This window comes from Thalassophryne amazonica, chromosome 17 (assembly GCF_902500255.1).
Source record: "Thalassophryne amazonica chromosome 17, fThaAma1.1, whole genome shotgun sequence".
Lineage (NCBI taxonomy): Eukaryota > Metazoa > Chordata > Actinopteri > Batrachoidiformes > Batrachoididae > Thalassophryne > Thalassophryne amazonica.
In genome coordinates, this window is record NC_047119.1 from 64,051,846 (window position 1) to 64,072,275 (window position 20,430).

General features: G+C 40.4%; 1 protein-coding gene across 1 annotated transcript in view; it reads right to left on the bottom strand.

Moving 5' to 3' along the window:
- Positions 1-6,995, bottom strand: part of lmnb1 (lamin B1) — a 38,915-nt gene extending 31,920 nt beyond the window's left edge. The window contains exon 1 of the mRNA XM_034191511.1: positions 6,590-6,995. Within this exon, the coding sequence (XP_034047402.1) occupies positions 6,590-6,936 (347 nt within the window). The 5' untranslated portion in view covers positions 6,937-6,995. The remainder of the gene's footprint in view (positions 1-6,589) is intronic.
- Between the last annotated feature and the right edge of the window lie 13,435 nt (positions 6,996-20,430).

Sequence of the window (20,430 nt, forward strand, 5' to 3'; positions counted from 1 at the left end):
GGAGACAAGTGAGGGAAGCCACCAAGACACAACTCTGGAAGAACTTTTGGCTTCTGTGAGTGGAGAAACTGGGAATAGTGCAACATTTTTATTTTATCTTCATTTTACATATAGTCTCAGCTTTTTCTGATTTGTGGTTGTTTCTGTTGCATTTCTAAAATTACAGAACTGCTTTAAAGAAAAGTGTGAACATTTTATTGTGTTTTAAAACTTTGTGGAGCAAATGCAAACACCAAACTCTTAGAAAGAAGGAAAAAAATACACAGATGTGCAGGAAAACTTTGATATAAACTGAACAGAACAATGCAGGCTGATTTGACTCCCCATATTTTTTGTATAAATAAATCAGAATAAAATAAGAGGTAACTCACTTTGAAATAATTAAAAACATATAGCCGCAGGTTATAATAACTTGAAAAATAACAAAAAAAACAGCAGCTTGTATTTTTATTCTGACTCCAGTTCATTTAGGTGTGATGAAGTCATTTTTAAAAGTCATTTTTTTCTCCTTATCAGTCATGTTTTGTGCTTGAACACTACATTAAGCTTAAGACTGAACAAATAAATAGCTTTGGAAAATAACAGCTGTTAAAGTTCTCACCTGGTTTATGTGATCTGTGCATCTGAACATCACTGCACAGCTTCTTCACAGCAGGGTTTTTTTTATCCGTGTATCTGTAATTTTTGCTCCGTTCATTTATTTATTCTCATTTTAAAGGATATTTAACTGTTTATTTCATCTCATGATCTCATAAATTCAGTATACAATGCGCACATGGTGTGAACAGGACAGTGCCATCAGAACCACATGGGTAGAGAAAGTGCAGAGAGAAGTAAAGGCAGCTCCACGGTTTGGTTTGTTTGTTTTTTTTTTTTTACATGTTCTCAGGTTAAAATTCTCTCTCTCTGCTCCACACTCGCTGTCTCACGTGCACTGATCGTTCTCAGCAGAATGTAACGTCTCGTGCCTCCGTTCAGGAATCTTCCTTCCTCCCTCGCAGTCTACATACAATCAGTTGACTCTGCGCACGCACACACACACACACACACACCAACAGCTCCTCCGGTAAACTGCGTTTTAAAAGGCTTTGAACAAGACGGCCAGTGTTTTAATCGGCTGTCTTATCCAAATTTGAACATCCAAATGATGGCAGGACGGCTCGCTGTCTAAAACTATGAATAGAGAGAAAACAACGACGTAAATAAAATAAACAACTCGTCGACTACTAAATTAGTTGTCGACGGTTTCAGTAGTCGACGTAGTCGTGACTAGTTGAGGCAACCCTAATCGGTATTTGCGTGAGTTACGTCGTATCGGAAGCCGATCCCAATACCGGATCGGTCACAACCTTACATGTGAGACACACACACTCCTGCCAGCGCACCCAGAACTACACAGAGGGACCTGATGAATGACCTGCAAAGTGCTGGGACGAAAGTAACAAAGGCTACACACTATGCAGAGGGGGACTCAAATCCTGCAGTGCCAGGCGTGTCCCCCTGCTTAAGCCAGTACGTGTCCAGGCCCATCTGAAGTTTGCCAGAGAGCATATGGATGATCCAGAAGAGGATTGGGAGAACATCATGACCTCAACCCCATAGAAAATTTGTTGAGGAAGTTGAAAGTCCATGTTGCCCAGCAACAGCCCCAAAACATTACTGCTCTAGAAATACCAGCTACAATGTGTGCAAATGTGGTGAAGACTTAAAGGAAATGTTTGACCTCTGTCATTGCAACAAAGATTATGGTACAAAGTACTGAGTTAAACTTTTGTTTTTGACCAAATACTTATTTTCCAAATACTTATTTTCCACCATAATTTACAAATAAATTCTTTAAAAATCCTACAATGTGATTTTCTGGAGTTTTTTTCTCATTGTGTCTCTCATGCCGCATTCACACTGGGAGCGACGTGAGCGACAGGTTGCCATGTAATCTCTATGGAAGGAAGCGTTTTGGCGCCAAGCTGCGCGACGGATGCGAATGAAGCAACGTGAATGAAGCGATTGGTGTGTTTGTGGCACGATATTGCGTCGCGTCACATCGCCCTCCTGCCCAAGTTGAAAAATCTGAACTTTTTCGTCTTGTCGTGCCACAATGACCAATCAGGGACTGAATATGTAGTGACGTGGAGATGTCTGGAGTTTGACTGAGGATGAATGTCCTGTCTCTGGTAGCAGCCTGTGAGCAGGACTTATGTCCCTTTTGTCCTTTATTTCACAATTATGACAGTTTTTGAAGAGAGCAGCAGCCCCACAGCAGGGGGAGCGGAGTTTCTTTTCTTATTTTACGTGCGCGCCCGAGCGAATCGTCCATGAAGATTATTTTACTTATTAACTACACAGATAAAGCAAATGGTGACTGGTTTCTAAACACAATTATGGCAGACTTTTTTGGGGAAGAGCGAGGAGCAGCCCCACAGCAAGCAGCAGAGTTTTTTTTTTGTTTGTTTGTTTCTTTCTTCAACGTGCGCGCGCGAGCGAATCGTCCATGGAGATTATTTTACTTATTAACTACACAGATGTATAATAAACAAATGGTGACTGGTTTCTAAACACAATTATGACAGATTTTTTGGGGGGAGGAGCGAGGAGCAGCCCCACAGGAGGGGGAGCGGAGTTTCTTTTTTTAATTTTTACGTGCACGCGAGTGAATCATCCGTGGAGATTATTTTATTTATTAACTACACAGATGTATAATAAAACAAATGGTGACTGGTTTCTAAACACAATTCTGAGCGTTTTTTGGGGAAGAGCGAGCAGCAGCCCCACAGCAAGCAGCTGAGTTTTTTTTTTGTTTTTTTTTAATTGTTTATATGTGCGCACGTGAACGGGACAGGAGGTCATCAAACTGGGTCCCACAGAGGCGGAAGGACCGCTGAAAGCGGACGTCATCCAGACGCAGCTCCTGTCTGCCTCCAAATTTACACACCCTACATTGACCCCGGCAGGAGAGACCCTCCTGTTCCTGTTGGTGCCTTGTTAACTTCACTTGCCAAAGATCCACCAGACAGGATCAATGATGTTCCAGTTTGGCAGATGTGACCCAACTCCCTATAATACAGTCATCATACAGTCTATGGCTGTGATTCTTAACGCTTCCAAGCTTGTATCATACATTGATTTATTACTGTTTAAAGAGGTCATTCATTCTTTTTTTTCTAACCCACTCACTCCAATCAAGGGACATGGGGGGGGGGGGGGAATTGTTTTTCCTCATCAGTCACATTTTGTGCTTAAACACTACATTAAGCTCAAGATTGTACAAATAAATACCTTTGGAAAATAACAGCTGTTAAAGTTCAGAGTTTTCACCTGCTTTTTGTGATCTGTGCCTCTGAACATCACCACAGCTTCTCCACGTCATGGTTTTTTTTTTTTTTTTTTTTTTTTGCTCAGTTCATTCATATATTCTCATTTTTTAAATATGTTTTTAAAGATATTTGACCTTTATTTCATCTCATGATCTCATAAATTCAGTATACGACGCACACATGGTGTGAACAGGACGGTAACGGCAGAATCACACCGGGAGAGAAAGTTCAGAGAGAAGTAAAAGCAGCTCCACAGTTTGGTTTTGTTTTTTAACATGTCCACTCAGTTTAAAATCCTCTCTCTGCTCCGTGCTCGCTGTCTCACGTGCACTGATGGTTCTCAGCAGCATGTCGTGCCTCCATTCAAGAATCTCCCTCCCCCACCCCCTCCCTCGCAGTCTGCGCGCGCGTGGACACACACACACACACACACACACACACACACACACACACACACACACACACACACACACACACACACACACCTCCTTCGGTAAACTCCGCATTTTAGATGGCTTTTGAAGAAGACAGTCACTGTTTTAATCAGCCGTCTTATCCAAACGGCAGGACAGATCGCTCCTCAGCCTCCATGTTATTGTCCTGCCTTAAGACGAGAGCGAAACAGTGAGCGAGGCTGCAGCACAATGACGTCAGATTCTGAGTCATTTTATGCTTTGTGGATAAAATAAATAATTCACGGTAATCGTGACTATGAAAAATAATCGCGATTGGCAAATATTGTAATAATTGTGACAGCCCTAGTTCCCACTCCCTCAGATATTCTACCTCCATACACCCGTCTGTTCCCTCCGCCTGTCTCACTACCACAGGGAGCAGAGGATTCAGCTGCTCTGCTCCCTGTCTCTGGAATTCATTACAATCCCAACTCACAAACATCAATTCACTGCCCCATTTCAAATCTCAACTCAAAACTAGGGATGCAATGATACCACTTTTTTTCCAGACCGAGTACACGTACATACATTTTGGTACTCATCGATACAGAGTTCCGATACAAATACTTAAGGATACCATTACATTTTTATGATGACTTTGAAAACATGTTTTATTCATCAGTTGTTCCTTACTTTTTGACTGTAACTGCTACCAATATCATTAGTTTTGTTTTTATTTTCAAACATTTCACATAAATCATTTAAGTTCACTTTTTGACTACAACAAATTGTCCTTTAACATTAATAGTGTGTTTCTTAAAAAACATGACAATGACAGACATCTCACTTAAATGTAACGTGTGGCCTTCAGCACTTACAAAATACACAACACCAGGAACAGAACTGAAACTGCCCATCACTATTTATGTCTGTGAGAACTAAAAGCCTTTTTTGAAAATGTGAGGGCAGATTCATTATGATGAAAAGCAGCTTCTCTGCTTAATCAGCTCTTTTTATGTACAATGTGACACTGAGCTAAACAGTTTTTCCACTCTCCACACTATTTTTTTAAACTTAATTAAATACATACCGGTAACATATACAAATCCAAACCGTATTTTTTTCCCCCAAAGGTGGAACATACAATATTGATGAGCACAGCGTGCACACACACACACTGTTGCGCGGCATCTGTATGACACGCAGAGGCAAAATGGAGTAATTAAAACATTTAATTTTTTCTTTGTGGATCATGGGATAATTTTCCTCGCATTCAGACAGAATTGCCCATTGCCTGTGATAACTAAGCTGTTAATGAGGAGCAGCGACTCTTAACTTCTTGCCCAAATTGCGACAAATTGCAAACGAACGGTCCGAATGCCCCATAAATAATTTTTGCGGTCTTGGTAATTTTCTGTGTTGGGCAGCGATGATGAATAAAACCTGCAAATTCAAGACAGAATAAAAACAAAAATATTAGAGCCCGACCGATAGATTTTTTGAGGCCGATGCCGATAACGATATTTGGATGAAAAAAACGCAAATAACCGGTAAATCAGCCGATCAGCTGAATGTTTCAACCTCTTAGCAGTAAACAAAAGTTTTTCATGCTAGAAATAAGGTCTACACAACGTGGGCTTAATAAAATGCGTGACCAACGCAATGAAACACATTTGACACATTACTACATAAACTGAGTTAATCAAACCGAGTTGAACTAAAACAGGAGAAATGTAAGGTGAATGTAATTGCAAAGTTATTACAAACAACATCCTTATAAACTTACTTGTAAGCTTTTGTCAGCCGATCAGTGCAGTGTGACGGCGAACTACGGGGGCCAGGTGATGAACACATTTAAGCAGGGGTGTAAGCAGCTCTCAACTGAAATGGAGTCAGTGCTCCATCTAACGGATAAACGGTGCAAGGACATTTTACATTGCCGACATTATGAGAAATTATCGGCGTTCTATCTGCAAAATTTCGGCCGATAGTGAGTACTTTGAAAAGGGCTTATATTGGCCGATAATACTGGTCGGGCTCTAGAAAATACAGAAGTCCACGTCGGCACGTGTGTTTATCCTGTTTTTTTCTCAGTCAGCGTCATGTCTGCAAAACCTTTGCTCAGTCCACCCCTGAAAATAGTGAATAGTAAAATGTGCCAATTTTCAATAATGAAAATCAACTCCATTTGTCTTTAAGTTTCCGCCCGACCACGGCCGTTCCGTTCCATCATGAATAAATTTAGACGGCTGGCAAAACATCGCAACCCGCCATTTTGCCAGTGTCGCATATGGTGAAATATCGTCCAGTTCAACTTTGCTGAGGGCTCAACCATGTTGAAATAAACTCTGCAATGTTGTCATCTGAACTAGCCAATCAGCGAGGCGATCCGGTCAAATAGCGCTAGGTGCGTGTTTGCCATATCTGGCAAAATATCCACTGTATCGCTGGTAGTGTATCAAGGTGCGTATCGAATCGCTGTCAGTGATGAGATTCACATGCCTAGTCTACATATTTTATTTTCAGCCAACAAACTGTGGATTAAGTCAACATTAATTTGGCATGAAACAAGAGACACCAAAGGGGGAGAAACAAAAACAAACAAACAAAAAAAATAGTTGTCTTCTTGCCACAAAATTTTATGGTATTTGTACTTGTAATTGAGGAATAATTTCATCATGTATTTGGTATGTAAACAGGTTGATTCCCATCACGTGACTCCCAAACAAAGGCGGGCACAAAGCCCTTTTATCAGTTCCTGTAGGGGTCGCTGTTCACAACTCAACTTAACAATCGCCAACTATAAACACTGACTTTTAAATAAATAAACAGAATAACTGCAGTGTTTGAAAGCTTTTGAGCAGAGTTCTGCGAGCTCACCTGTGCAGCAGCTGGTCGTGCTCGGTCCGGATCTTCCCCAGCTCGATCTGGAGCCAGGCCCGCTCCTTGGACGAGTCGTCCAGGCTCCTCCTGGCGTCGGCCAGCTCGGTCTCGTACAGAGCTCGGAGCCCGCTCAGCTCCCGGCTCCGGACCTCCTCCCGCTGCTCGATCTGCAGCTGCAGCACCTGGTTCTCGGACTCCAGGCTCCGGACTTTGTCGATGTAGACGGCCAGCCGGTCGTTGAGATCCCGGAGCTGCTGTTTCTCCTGCAGCCGGGTGATCCGGGTCGGACTCAGCGGCGTGCTGCACGTGCTGCTCCTCGCGGCGCTCGGAGTTGCGGTCGCCATTGTGGAAGGGTGACTTAAAAAAAAAAAACGTAAAAAAAAAAAACCGCGCAAAACTATGGCTGGAGCTAAGCTAGCTCCCGTGCAAATGTGCAGATTAAAAAAAAAAAAAAAAAACTCCTTTCAGAAAACTAGAGTGAAAGTCTGCGCGGGTCCGCCAATGAAAGACAGGTTTGGCTTCCTAACATGGCGGCTGTTTGAAAAAAATGTACGTTATGTGGAAGCAGCCAATAGCGGCGCTCAACGCACTGCGCTCTTTCAAAGTCGGCGTTTGCGTGCGCTTGTCATTATCACCGTCGTACACCGAAAGTCTGCTCCCAAAAAGGAGAGTGGATGTTAGTGACCGCCCGTCTATGTGTAACCGGCGTGCGCCGGTCATCATAAGAAGCGCGAAGTGACTGTTGGGACAAAAGGCCGATCTGTTAGGAGTAGGGGCGGGGCTAAGGAGGGCCATGCAACGTTAAAAAAAATAATCATACACAGAAAATCGAATTTGCAGAACAGAAAACGTAAAGAGACGTACCGACTCAACAAGTTCTGATCGTAAAATTAAAAATAAGACCATAATTAGAGTTAAAGTCGTGGTTTCTGTTGAATTTAAACTCAAATAACACTGTCATAAGTACAGTACACCAGTACAGGTAACCCACAGAAAACAATTCTGTATACATGGAGCCAAAATAACCACTTCCCCTTCATAGTGATCTTCATACACTGGACCACCATTGTGTGACGACTCAGTGAGATCATATGAAGGATCAATGAAGCACAAAAGTCCAATTATCTCCTATTTAAGGTGTCAGATTTTCAGATTCATCTTCTTTCATTTACATCTTCCAACACAGTTTCATTTAAATCCACCGCAAACCTTTTAGAAGGAGTTGCACTTGACAGATGACTAGACACATGGGCAGATGGACGATGTGATTCTTATATACCTGTCAAATAAGAATTGGAATCATTAAGATCTTTATTAAGCCTGAAGGAAATGTAAAAATTCCAGTCATTTTGAAAAGTATGATAAATGTAGTGGTACAGCTTAGCTAAAATTTCCATAAAAAATTGTTAATTTTGTGATATAAGCATAGAATTTGGCACACATATTCAAAATTAACTAATGTTTATTTTCAGATATGGAGCCGTCCTGGAGCTGACCTTTAATGAGCTACAGGGGTCAATAAAGAATTACACAACGGTCAAAATAAAAATAATCTCCAATCATGTTGAAAACTATACCACATTATTTGTCTGATCATAATGATTCCAAAAAGGTATAGTTTGGACTATCTATGACTGAATTCCACGGAGTTATGGGGTAAAAACAGCAGAAATAGTGGCAAATGTCAGTTTCAGTTTGTACAGGGGTCAAAAGTTAAAGCTGCTCCATTTTTGTAAAAAAAAAAAAAAAAAAAGATACAAATTATTGGTTGAGTTAATAGCAGTTTAAAAGGAATAGTTTTCACCATCTGTCATGCTTAGTTATCATGTTACGGGGTAACATTGTTGTGTGTTGGGGGGTTTGGCTGGACATTTTGGTGTTGTTTTCTTTTCTTTGCTCTCCAGGTGGTATGCAAACTGGTTTTTTGTCTGTGGAGAAGGTGCTGGCAGAAGAGTCCTTCACCCTCATCAGCATTATTGGCTGCACTTGTGGAGGATGTTCACATGCAGGCCTAACGACTTGCAGCACCTGTGGATGATGCTCACGTGCAAACTTAAAGACTTTCAGCTGAAGCAGATAATGAGATGGCCTTCTGCATTTAAGCCATGAGTGATTCGAGCAGAATTGCCGGGAACTCGACCTTGTGACGTTCATTTGTGAGACGCTGAGGACCACGCCTGGGTTTGACACATCGTGCCTGTGAAGGAGGACGGGTGAGGGACACATGCTGTCAGCACACATCAGAGGTGATGATTGTCTGAATAAGTGTTAACAGTAATTTGGTATTTTGTTACGCAGTATATTTGAACATTGATGAGAATTGTGCAGCTCGCTTCTCACTGCCGTGGCATACGGAATGATGATCCTCCACCTGTTGTGAGAAGCTGCTCATTTACATAAAGCTTAAATTCAGACCTGAATGTGTTGCTGATAGTGTGTGCCTTTGAAGGATATTTGTTGTAGCTGTTGACTTACCTCACCTTTTCCATCCTTCACAGAGTCAGTTTGTCGTGTCCACCTGGGGGGTGTTCGACGGTGAGTCTGGGTCCAGAAGCGTTGGGCTTCGATCCATTTGGGCGCTGGAGAGCGCGCCGTCCTTCACCTCGCCAGACAACCGCACATTTATGTTGTACACAATTATTGCACAGAAGGGAAATAAATTTGTTTTGTTTTTGGAACCGCTTTCTGGTTATTTTAGCGCTGGGTTCAGTCAGACGCTGGTCCGCTCCTCAACTCGCGTCTGCACATAACAAACATAATGTCATACGTCATAGAATCCAATGGACGTCAAAACTATTCCATTTATTAATCCTTTTATTTCAACCAATAATTTGTATGCTTTTATCACAAAATGAACAATTGTTTTGTTATGCCGCCCCACTAATGTTTGTATGCTGGGAGTATTGGTTAATAACCCCCTTGTTCCACAAAGTCGTCACACTGTAAAATATAATAAGTTGACTTTACTTTTAAAAAATATGCAAAGTCGTTGCCTTAAAAAAAGTAATTTATGTTAACTTAAATGTATTAGATTTGATTAACTAATTTTTTGTTAGTTCTCTGTACTCAAATTAACTTAAATAAATTATATTATAGTAACTTATTCATTTTGAGTTTGCAGTACTCAAATAAACTTAAAAACCTAGATTATAGTAACTTGTTTATTTTGAGTTTAAAGTAGTCAAATAAATTAGATTACAGTAACTTATTTACTGTGAGCATCCAGTACACAAATGACAGCGTAATTCTCTTTAGTTTTGTTCATCCTTCATATTCAGGTCAATTTAATTTTCTTGAAGCTACAGCTAACCGCTAACTTTTAGTATTGTCTCCAGTACACTGTCAGCTACACAAGCCATTTTTGCGTTTAAACACCGCTGACACTTCTGAGGAAAAACAAAGGCGATCACAAATCCAACACAAACAACGAGTCAGCGCTTCTGTCTTTGAGCGCTCTGCCCACTGCTGTAAGGACAAGTCCTTTACTTTCAACATGGAACAGTACTGGCATGTCGCATAGGACATTAAAAGCAAAGCAGTTTTGACTTATGGTTTTTATTTATAAACCAAACTAATTCCAGACATTTTATCATCAATGAGTGAAAAACAGGTTGGAGAGAGCACTGGTGGTCCAAACACGGGCTCACCATGGACGTGTGTGGGCGGGAATGCGCAAAGTAAGTGAGGCAGATCTGCACATGTCTGAAAGAATGCCCCAAAGGACACTGGATATGAAAAATTATTTTTTTCTAATTTGTCTTAAATGGGAAACATCATGTAAAGCAGGTCTTCCAGTCTCAAAGTATCTTACTTATTTAAAATGAGTGTTCATAACAGGTTGATGAAAACTGAGTTTGGTTCACTTATCATACTTAATTCATTTGTATGTTAGCATTTACAGTGCAGGTGATTTTTAGCAAAATGTAATCGAAGGTCTCAGTAAAATGACAGAAAATGTTCAAACACATTTTAGTGTTACTGTTTTTTCTGTCTTGTACGCTTACCGGCCACTTTATTAGGTACACCTTTCTAGTACCATGTTGGACCCCTTATGCTGTTAGAACTACCTTAATTCCCAGTAGATCAGCAGTTTCTGAAATACTCAGAGCAGCCCATCTGGAACTAACAATCATGCCACGTTCAAAGTCACTTAAATCTGCTTTGTTCCCCATTCTGATGCTCGGTTTGAACTTCAGCAAGTCACCTTCACCTAGATGCCTAAATGCATTGAGTTGCTGCCATGTGACTGACAGGTTAGCTATTTGTGTTGACAATCAATTGAACAGGTGTACCTAATAAAGTGGGCTGTGAGTGTGTATAACCCATGAGGCAGTAGTCAATTTTGACCTAATTGGTACCGCTTAAGGGGACTAAACACCACAATCCAGCCTCAGTGTACCATCACCTACAACAAAATGTATGTTGACCATCCCAGGGTGGTAGCTGTATAGGCAAATAGAGGTCAGTGACGAATTACATAGAGGTCAAAATTTTTAAATACTCCAGTCACATTCCAAAAAGGTATAGTTTGGACTATCTATGACTGAATGTTGTGGAGTTATGGGGTAAAAACGGCAAAAAATGGTGACAAAGGTCAGTTTCAGTTGATACAGGGGTCAAAAGTTAAAGTTGATCTAATTTTCATAAAAAAAAGTGATGCAAATTATTGGTAAACTAAAAATGATTAATAAACGGAATAGTTTGACTGTGTTTTGACTTTCTATAGTAAAGGCCAAACAAGGTACTGTTCACATATGACATATGTTCCTTCGTCACGTGATAAGTAAGCATTACACATGGTGCAAACTATTCCTTTTATAACCCCCTATTCACTAAATCAATAATTTGCATCACTTTTTTTATCAAAATCACTGCAACTTTAGCTTTTGACCCCTGTAGGGGCCAAATTGAGGTAAAAATTGAGACTAAAATGGTGAAAACTCACAAAAAAGTGAGCTAGGTTTCAGTTATTGGTGGCAAAACTTTAAACTCAGGAGCTGCTGCCAAATTTTTATTTTACTGATGTCATGCTATCTAACTCTTCATTAGATCCACTTGAGCAACATCTTGAGCAGGTCCTTTTGGAACTGGTACTCACCTTGTCAACACAAAGTCCTGTTCTTATGGTTTTGATCACAGGCCCAAAGACACGCTGTCACATCCCAGCAGGGTGTGTACAGCAGGTAAGTCAGCTGCAAAATCAGATGTGTAATTCATATGCCAGCTTTTACAAAGTACAGTTCAGTGATTTTAACCTTGGACCTTTTGGCTCCCAAATCAATGGGCTTCTTGAGGTCACCATGTCAAACACATATACCAAGTTTGGTGACAATCAGGGAATTAGGAAATAAGTTTTTGCACTCATAAGATTTTTACTGATTACATATTTCAAGTTTTTTCAGCAGAAAGCTTTTACAAAGTATGCTCCAGTGACCTTGACCTTTGATCTTTTAAGCCCCCCAAAAATAGGGTTGTTTGGGTCAGTATACCTAACACATATACCAAATTTGGCAACAATCAGGGAGTTAAAAAAAGTAGTTATTGTGCTTACAAGATTTTTACAAAGTATGCTCCAGTGACCTTGAACTTTGACCCCAAAAGCAATAGCCTTCTTAGGGCCATAATATGTAGTGCAACGTAAGTTATCTGAGATAACTTAAGTTGGACCAAACTTGGTATATGCACTACATATTATCCGTATTATTTTCCAAGATCAACAAGTGAAAGCACACGTTTTGGACTTTGGAAGTTCCGAAACTAACTTTTCTGAGGTTACCACTGAACAAGATCATTGTCAGCAGGAACTTACACTGGATGGTTCTCTATCAAAGTGGTGGTCAAAAGCAAGAACTCTATTTTTGGATTAAAAGTTGGACCTTTTATCTTATGTGTATTGTCACAGATATGAATGAGTGATGCTCTTCAGCATCTCATCATGTCATCATGTGACAGATTTTTTTGTGCCATTTCTGGATTGTGATTTTTTTTTTGTGCCATTTCCAGTTTGAGCCTTTGTCTACCATAGAGCAAGCTTCGCACCGCTGTGTGTCACTTCGCTCGTATCATTAGTTCTGTAATTTGGGATTTTTGTGCATTGTCGTCACAGTGCTTCACTTTTTCCACATTTTGTTGTTACAGCCTTATTCCAAAATGGAGTAAATTCATTTTGTTCCTCAAAATTCGACACACAATACCCCATAATGACAATGTGAAAAAAAATTGGGCATTTTTGCAAATTTATTAAAAATAAAGAAACTAAGAAATCACATGTAAGTATTCACAGCCTTTACCAGGAAGTTCAAAAGTGAGCTCAGGTGCATCCTGTTTCCACTGATCATCCTTGAGATGTTTCTACAGCCTAATTGGAGTCCACCTGGAGTAAATTCAGTTGATTGGACATGACATTTAGGATATTTTGGTTTTAAAATCTACTCCTGTATATTATATAGTACCATATTTATTGTATATGTTGTTTATTACCCTTATTATTTAAATATCAGTAATATATATGATATCTTATTATTTATTATTATAATATACTCGTATATCCTTTTTTTCTTGAGCTGCTTGGGTGGGTAGGGAGAGTTCCCATGGGATATAAAAAGCTTTTCAACCTACCATCCCTGGTTCTCAAGACCAGGCACCTAAGTGGCTCTACTCTACTCTTTTCTACTCTTCTATTTTACTCTTCCTTTTTAGATATTTATATATACCTTAGTATACTAACATAGTTCCACCTTAGAATTGACAGTGCATGTCAGAGCACAAACCAAGTCAAAGGAATTGTCTGTAGACCTCTGAGACAGGATTGTCTCGAGGCACAAATCTGGGGAATGGTACAAAAACATTTCTGCTGCTTTGAAGGTCCCAGTGAGCACAGTGGCCTCCATCATCCATAAATGGAAGACTTTCGGATCCACCAGGACTCTTCCTAGAGTTGGCCACCTGTCTGAACTGAGCATTTGGGGGAGAAGGGCCTTAGTCAGGGAGGTGACCAAAAACCCCATGGTCACTCTGTCAGAGCTCTCCAATTTCTCTGTGGAGAGGGAAACCAGAAGGACAACCATCTCTGTAGCAATCCACCAATCAGGCTTGTATGGTAGAGTGGCCAAATGGAAGCCACTTCTTAGTACGTAAAAGACACATGGCCTCCCACCTGGAGTTTGCCAAAAGTCACCCGAAGGACTCTCAGACCATGAGAAACAAAATTCTGTGGTCTGATGAGACAAAGATTGAACTCTTTGGTGTGAATGCCACTAGTCATGTTTGGAGGAAACCAGGCACCAACCCTACAGTGAAGCATGGTGGTGGCAGCATCATGCTGTGGGGATGTTTTTAAACTAGAGAAATCACATGTACATATATATTCACACCCTTTGCGCAATACTTTGTTGATGCACCTTTGACAGCAACTACAGCCTCAAGTCTTGTTGAATATGATGCCACACACTTGATGCACCTATCTTTGGAGGTATACGCAAAGACGATCCCTTTGTGGTATGTGTTGCTCGTTGATGATCACTCAACAATAAAATAACCACAAAAACAGATGATTACATTAAACCTGATTCTCTTACAAATTGCAGGAGACATACACAAACAAATATTGGTATTTTTAAACAGCTGAGTGCAAAAGTATGCATCTCCTTACTTTGAAATGGCAAAAAACAATCAAATAAAGACTTGTTTTGATCAAAATGAAATTTAATGCCCAGTTAGTTCATTCAAATGTTCTATCATCATCATCAAAAGTTGCAAAAATGGACAAAGAGTGTATAAAAAGAAAGTTACAGTAAAATAATGAAAATTATACAAATCCAAATGTTGGATTCCCTTTATGAAAGGTTAGCCCATACTTTGTACAGTGCATCAAATTCACAGCGCTTCACTTTTTCCACATTGTTATGTTACAGCCTTATTCCAAAATGGATTAAATTCTTCTTAAAATTCTGACCCTAATGACCCTAAGCACACAGCCAAGATATCAAAGGAGTGGCTTCAGGACAACTCTGTGAATGTCCTTGAGTGGCCCAGCCAGAGCCCAGACCTGAATCTGATTGAACATCTTTGGAGAGATCTGAAAATGTCTGCACCGACGCTCCCCATCCAGCCTGATGGAGCTTGAGAGGTGCTGCAAAGAGGAATGGACAAAACTGCCCAAGATAGGTGCAACAAGCTTGTGGCATCATATTCAAGAAAGACTTGAGGCTGCAATTGCTGCCAAAGGTGCATCAACAAAGTATTGAGCAAAGGGTGTGAATACTTATGCACAAGTGACTTCTTAGTTATTTTATTTTGAAATTTGCAAAATAAAAATATATACTTTTTTTTCATTATGGGGTGTTGTGAGTAGAATTTGGGGGGGGGAGGGATAGAAAAATAAATTTACTCCATTTTGGAATAAGGTTGTAACATAACAGTGTATAAAAGTGAAGGGCTATGAATACTGGATGCACGTTTACACTTAAGAAAACACTTGAACCAACTTAATTGAACTGTGTCAACTGGTAACATCAATTGACTAGATGTGTTAGATTAACACATCTAGCTTATTAACTTAATTTCGAAGAACTCGTTTGAATGCAGCCCAAACACTAACTTTTGAATGTTAAAATTTTTTTTTTTTTTTTACAGTGTATACAGGAATACAGTACAGCAAACAGGAGTTGAAAAATGTGCTTAGCGGTAAAAAAAGATGACAGCAAAGTGTACAAGTTTATGGTGCTACAACTCGGAAAAAAAATGGGAAGGGACGTAAAAACATTTAAAAAGTTATGACTGCTTCTGTATGTGCTGTATGTTGTACTTTTTAAATCTATAAATAATCAGTTCAGTGGGACTGAAGGAGGACACAGAAGAGTGCACATTAGTTAGCAGCAACAAAATCTGTAAAAGATCCTTCCCCCTGAAATCATATTATTTTTAGTCTTTGGTACGTGGAATCTCATTGAACAGATTAACAATAATGTCATGTACATTACTTCATGATCTCTTCTTCAGTGAGGCTACATAAGTTCATGTGATTGTACATCCTGATGTGTTATGCTGTTTCAATAGCCCACATTTGAAGAAATACATTCTAACATCATCTGCATATAGGATGACTTTTTAATTAACTTAATTGAAGGACTCAGACTGTTGTTATCACACTTTAGTTCAAGTCCTCAATACAATAATCTATGACATGAATGGCAAAGATGCTTGTGCATGGCTAATGAGCCGACATTTAGTACAACTTAAACGACTACCCTGTAATCTAAAAATCTCAAGTGCTCTGTCCCATTGAATGATTACAAAACATCTTCTGAGCAAGTGACAAAATTAAAGCACACATATAAACATACATTCAAGCTATATAGTGCTGGTAAAAACTCAACGCTCTATAGTTTGGACGACATTCAGGTTCACGTCACTCAACTAAAGACATAAAGTCAAAAAGCATCTCGACTTTCAAAAGGTGATGTTCTTGTATTAATGGCACAGAACAAAGTTGCCACACTGGAGGGAGAGACATCAGAAGGCTGACACAGTGAGGTGTGGTGACGTAACCCTGTATGAGTGAGGCACCCTAAGGTGACACGTGCGATCCATCTCCAGGGTCCTGACAGTGTAACCAGTTCACAGTTTGAAAAAGGACCACAGGAGATCTCTGCAAATTTGTGTGCCACAGTAAAAACACAGTGGCTGATTTTCTTCAAACACCCCAAAAAGGTGTTTCACTTCATGTGTGCAAAACATGTATTTTTTTTATTTTAGACCACTTAATTAAGCCATATGCAGAGAGCAGCATGTTAACAATACACAGATCACAGACAAACAGCTGGTGATTGCCCAAAATTTCAAATGAATATGTGCACTTTTAACTCTGTGCATGATTTTTTAAAGTTTTTTGTTTGTAGTGGAAGCCACAGTGAAACCAGCCATTTACAGTAATGTGTACTGTTGATATAGTGTGTGTTATATGTAACTAAGACAAATAGTGGGTGTGTCGTGTATGTACACACACCAACAAGGCAGCATCAAGCAGAGCAGGAAATGGGTTGTTTGCTTCAGTGTGTCAAAAACAGCAATGCTGCTGTGTGTTCAAAACATTGACACGTGTGCTTTAAAATTTTATTTATATATATATATATATATATATATATATATATATATATATATATATATATATATATAAAGTATTTGAACACCCTGCGATTTTGCAAGTTCTCCCACTTAGAAATCATGGAGGGGTCGAAACTTTAATCTTAGGTGCATGTCCACTGTGAGAGACATAATCTAAAAAAAAAAAAAAAAAAAAAAAAAAAAAAAAAATCTGGAAATCACAATGTATGATTTTTTTTTTTAAATAATTTGTATGTTACTGCTGCAAATAAGTATTTGAACACCTGTGAAATCAATGTTAATATTTGGTACAGTAGCCTTTGTTTGCAATTACAGAGGTAACGTTCCTGTAGTTTTTCACCAGGTTTGCACCCACTGCAGCAGGGATTTGGTCCACTTCTCCATACAGATCTTCTCCAAATCTTTCAGGTTTGGAGTTTCAGCTCCTTCCAAAGATTTTCTATTGAGTTCAGGTCTGGAGACTGGCCAGGCCATTCCAGGACCTTGAAATGCTTCTTACGGAGCCCCTCCTTAGTTGCCCTGGCTGTGTGTTTGGGGTCATTGTCATGCTGGAAGACCCAGCCATGACCCATCTTCAATGCTCTTACTGAGGGAAGGAGGTTGTTTGCCAAATTCTTGCAATACATGACCCTATCCATCCTCTCTTCAATACGGTGCAGTCGTCCTGTCCCCTTTGCAGAAGAGCACCCCCAGAGTATGATGTTTCCACCCCCATGCTTCACGGTTGGGACGGTTTTCTTGGGATTGTTCTCATCATCTAAACATAGTAAGTGGAACTGATTCCAAAAAGCTCTATTCTGGTCTCATCTGACCACATGACCTTCTCCCATGCCTCCTCTGGATCATCCAGATGGTCACTGGTGAACTTCAAATGGGCCTGGACATGTGCTGGCTTGGGCAGGGGGACCTTGCTTCTCTGCAGGATTTTAAACCATGACAGCATCATGTGTTACTAATGTAATCTTTGTGACTGTGGTCCCAGCTCTCTTCAGGTCATTGACCAGGTCCTCCTGTGTAGTTCTGAGCTTTCGCAGAATCATCCTTAACCCACAAAGTGAGATCTTGCATGGAATCCCAGACTGAGGGAGATGACAGTCATCTTGTGTTTCTTCCACTTTCTAATAAATAATCATAACAGTTGTTGTCTTCTACCAAGCTGCTTACCTGTTGTCCTGTAGTCCATCCCAGCCTTGTGCAGGTCTACAGTTTTGTCCCCTGGTGTCCTTAGACAGCTCTTTGTTCTTGGCTATGGTGGACAGGTTGGAGTGTGATTGATTGAGTGTGTGAACAGGTGTCTTTTATACAGGTAACAAGTTCAAACAGGTGCAATTAATACAGGTAAAGAGTGCCAGAATAAGAGGGCTTCCTTAAAGACAAATTAACAGGTCTGTGAGAGCCAGAATTCTTGCTGGTTGGTAGGTGTTCAAATACTTATTTGCAAGAGTAACATACAAATAAATTATTAAAAAATCATACATTGTGATTTCTGGATTTTTTTTTTTTTTTAGATTATGTCTCTCACAGTGGACATGTACCTAAAATGAAAATTTCAGAGACCTCCATGATTTCTAAGAGAACTTGCAAAATCACAGGGTGTTCAAATACTTATTTTCCTCACTGTATATATATATATATATATATATATATATATATATATAAATATATATATATATAATATATATATATATATATATATATAATATAACTAAATAAAGACTAGGCAAGGGTGTAGTCAAACTGGCCCTTCTCTAGGCCATCCAAGCCATCAGCCCAAGTAGACGTGGGCATGCTTCGGTATGGATCCAGCAGGATGCGGAAACAGCGCACAATCAGGACGAGGAGGAGACAAAGAGGAGACGACCAAGGCAAAGTGGTTTTCTGCTCCAACGACATGGCAGCGATGGCCGAATCTGACGCAGATGAGGAGGCGGACGAGGAAGAGGAGGCAGAGGAGGGCGACAAAGTGACCCCCAGCAGAGTGCAGCAGAGAGGAGAGAGCAGAGGTAAAGGGCTCTCCCTCCATCATCTGAGAAGAGAAGTGTGTGGCGGTGGTGGGACAGTAGCACTGCAGCTCCCCAAGAGGGCGCTGTGGCATCCTCTTCTCACCAGCTTGGCCACGCCGCTTCAGATCGATCGCAATATCTGAGGAAAGAGAAGGAAAAACCAATCGTAATGCAGTTGCATGGGATCAAAGACTATTTTTGGTGCCATCTGATCTTTTTGCAGAATTGACATTTGAATCACAGCAGATTAACTTAGTGTAATCAAATGGATTAATGGGATATTACCCATCAGATGATAAAGGTAAACCCGCATCATTCTAAAGTCAGTTTTAAGCAGAAACGAGGCGAAATTCCGTGACGCTTTGAAATGTTCCAAGACGCAGTGAACACATCAGCGAGCAACTTGTTTAGCCATGGTGCTCTGATCGCTTCTGCCACCTTTTATGATGAAATAATGCTGAATTTATGTGGAAATGATTGTTGTACTAAAGCTTCAGATATGTGTTGCTGAGACAGATGACTGGTGTGCAGTTTGAAGCAGAAACGAGGTGTTAATCTGTGAACCGCGTCATCGGGGGACCGATTTTTAGGAGGGGACCTTTCGGTACTCTTTCACTGACGCTGTGCCCCTCCTCCTCTCCACCCCTCCTCGTCCGGTCTCTCTCTCTCTCTCTCTCTCTCTCTCTGTGTGTCTCTCTCCCTCCCTTGCTTGATCACAATCTCTGCTGTTTTTTCAAACTGAGCTTTTTGGAAACACGAAGCCTTTTCAACGGTAAAATAAACTGTAAATTTCTGAATATCATCACATACGGACACAGAAGGACCTCTGGATTATTTAATGTAGAATTTTCATGGCTTTTTTTTTCCTTCAGTTCAGAGCGGAGCAGAGACACTGTTTTCAGCTGCTGCCCTTCACAGCTCTGGCCACGATCTCTGCTGTTTGCGATTTGATATGAAGAAAATGAGAAATATATTTATTACTTTAATTATTGGTTTAATATTGCAAAACTATGACTCTATAAGCTTGAAATACAATTGAACTGGTACATTTTCAGCAACATTTCAGTTCATTTTTCAGAAATTCTGTGCTGGATGGGACAGCCAATTTCAACCCGAGAGTCGGCTGGAAATTAGCAGTACCGGGCGGGCGGCCCGGCGCCACCCACTGTGGCTGTTAACTATGATAAGGTAACTGCATTACTTCAAAACCCAAAAGTCTCAACTTTAAGTGTTCATCATTTCAAGATTACGAGGTCTATTAGAAAAGTATCCGACCTTATTATTTTTTTAAAAAACCATATGGATTTGAATCACGTGTGATTGCGTCAGACAAGCTTGAACCCTCGTGCGCATGCGAGAGTTTTTTCATGCCTGTCGGTTGCGTCATTCGCCTGTGAGCAGGCTTTGTTGTGAGCACTGGTCCACCCTCTCGGCGGATTTTTATTGCGAATAAATGTCTGAACGATTTGGAGCTTTGCTGCATCAATTTTTTTCCAGAACTGTGAGAGCCTCCAGGTGGACACCGTTCAAAAAATTAATATGGCTTTCAGGGACGATTTTATGGGGATTAATAGATTAAGGAGTGTTACTGCCGCTTTAAGGACGGCCCACAACTCCTGAGAGCGCGGCGTGCTCCCAGCCCCCATCGACAGGCTGACACCCCGCTGAAACAACCAGATCATTTCCAACAGGAAGGCTTTGTTGATCCGG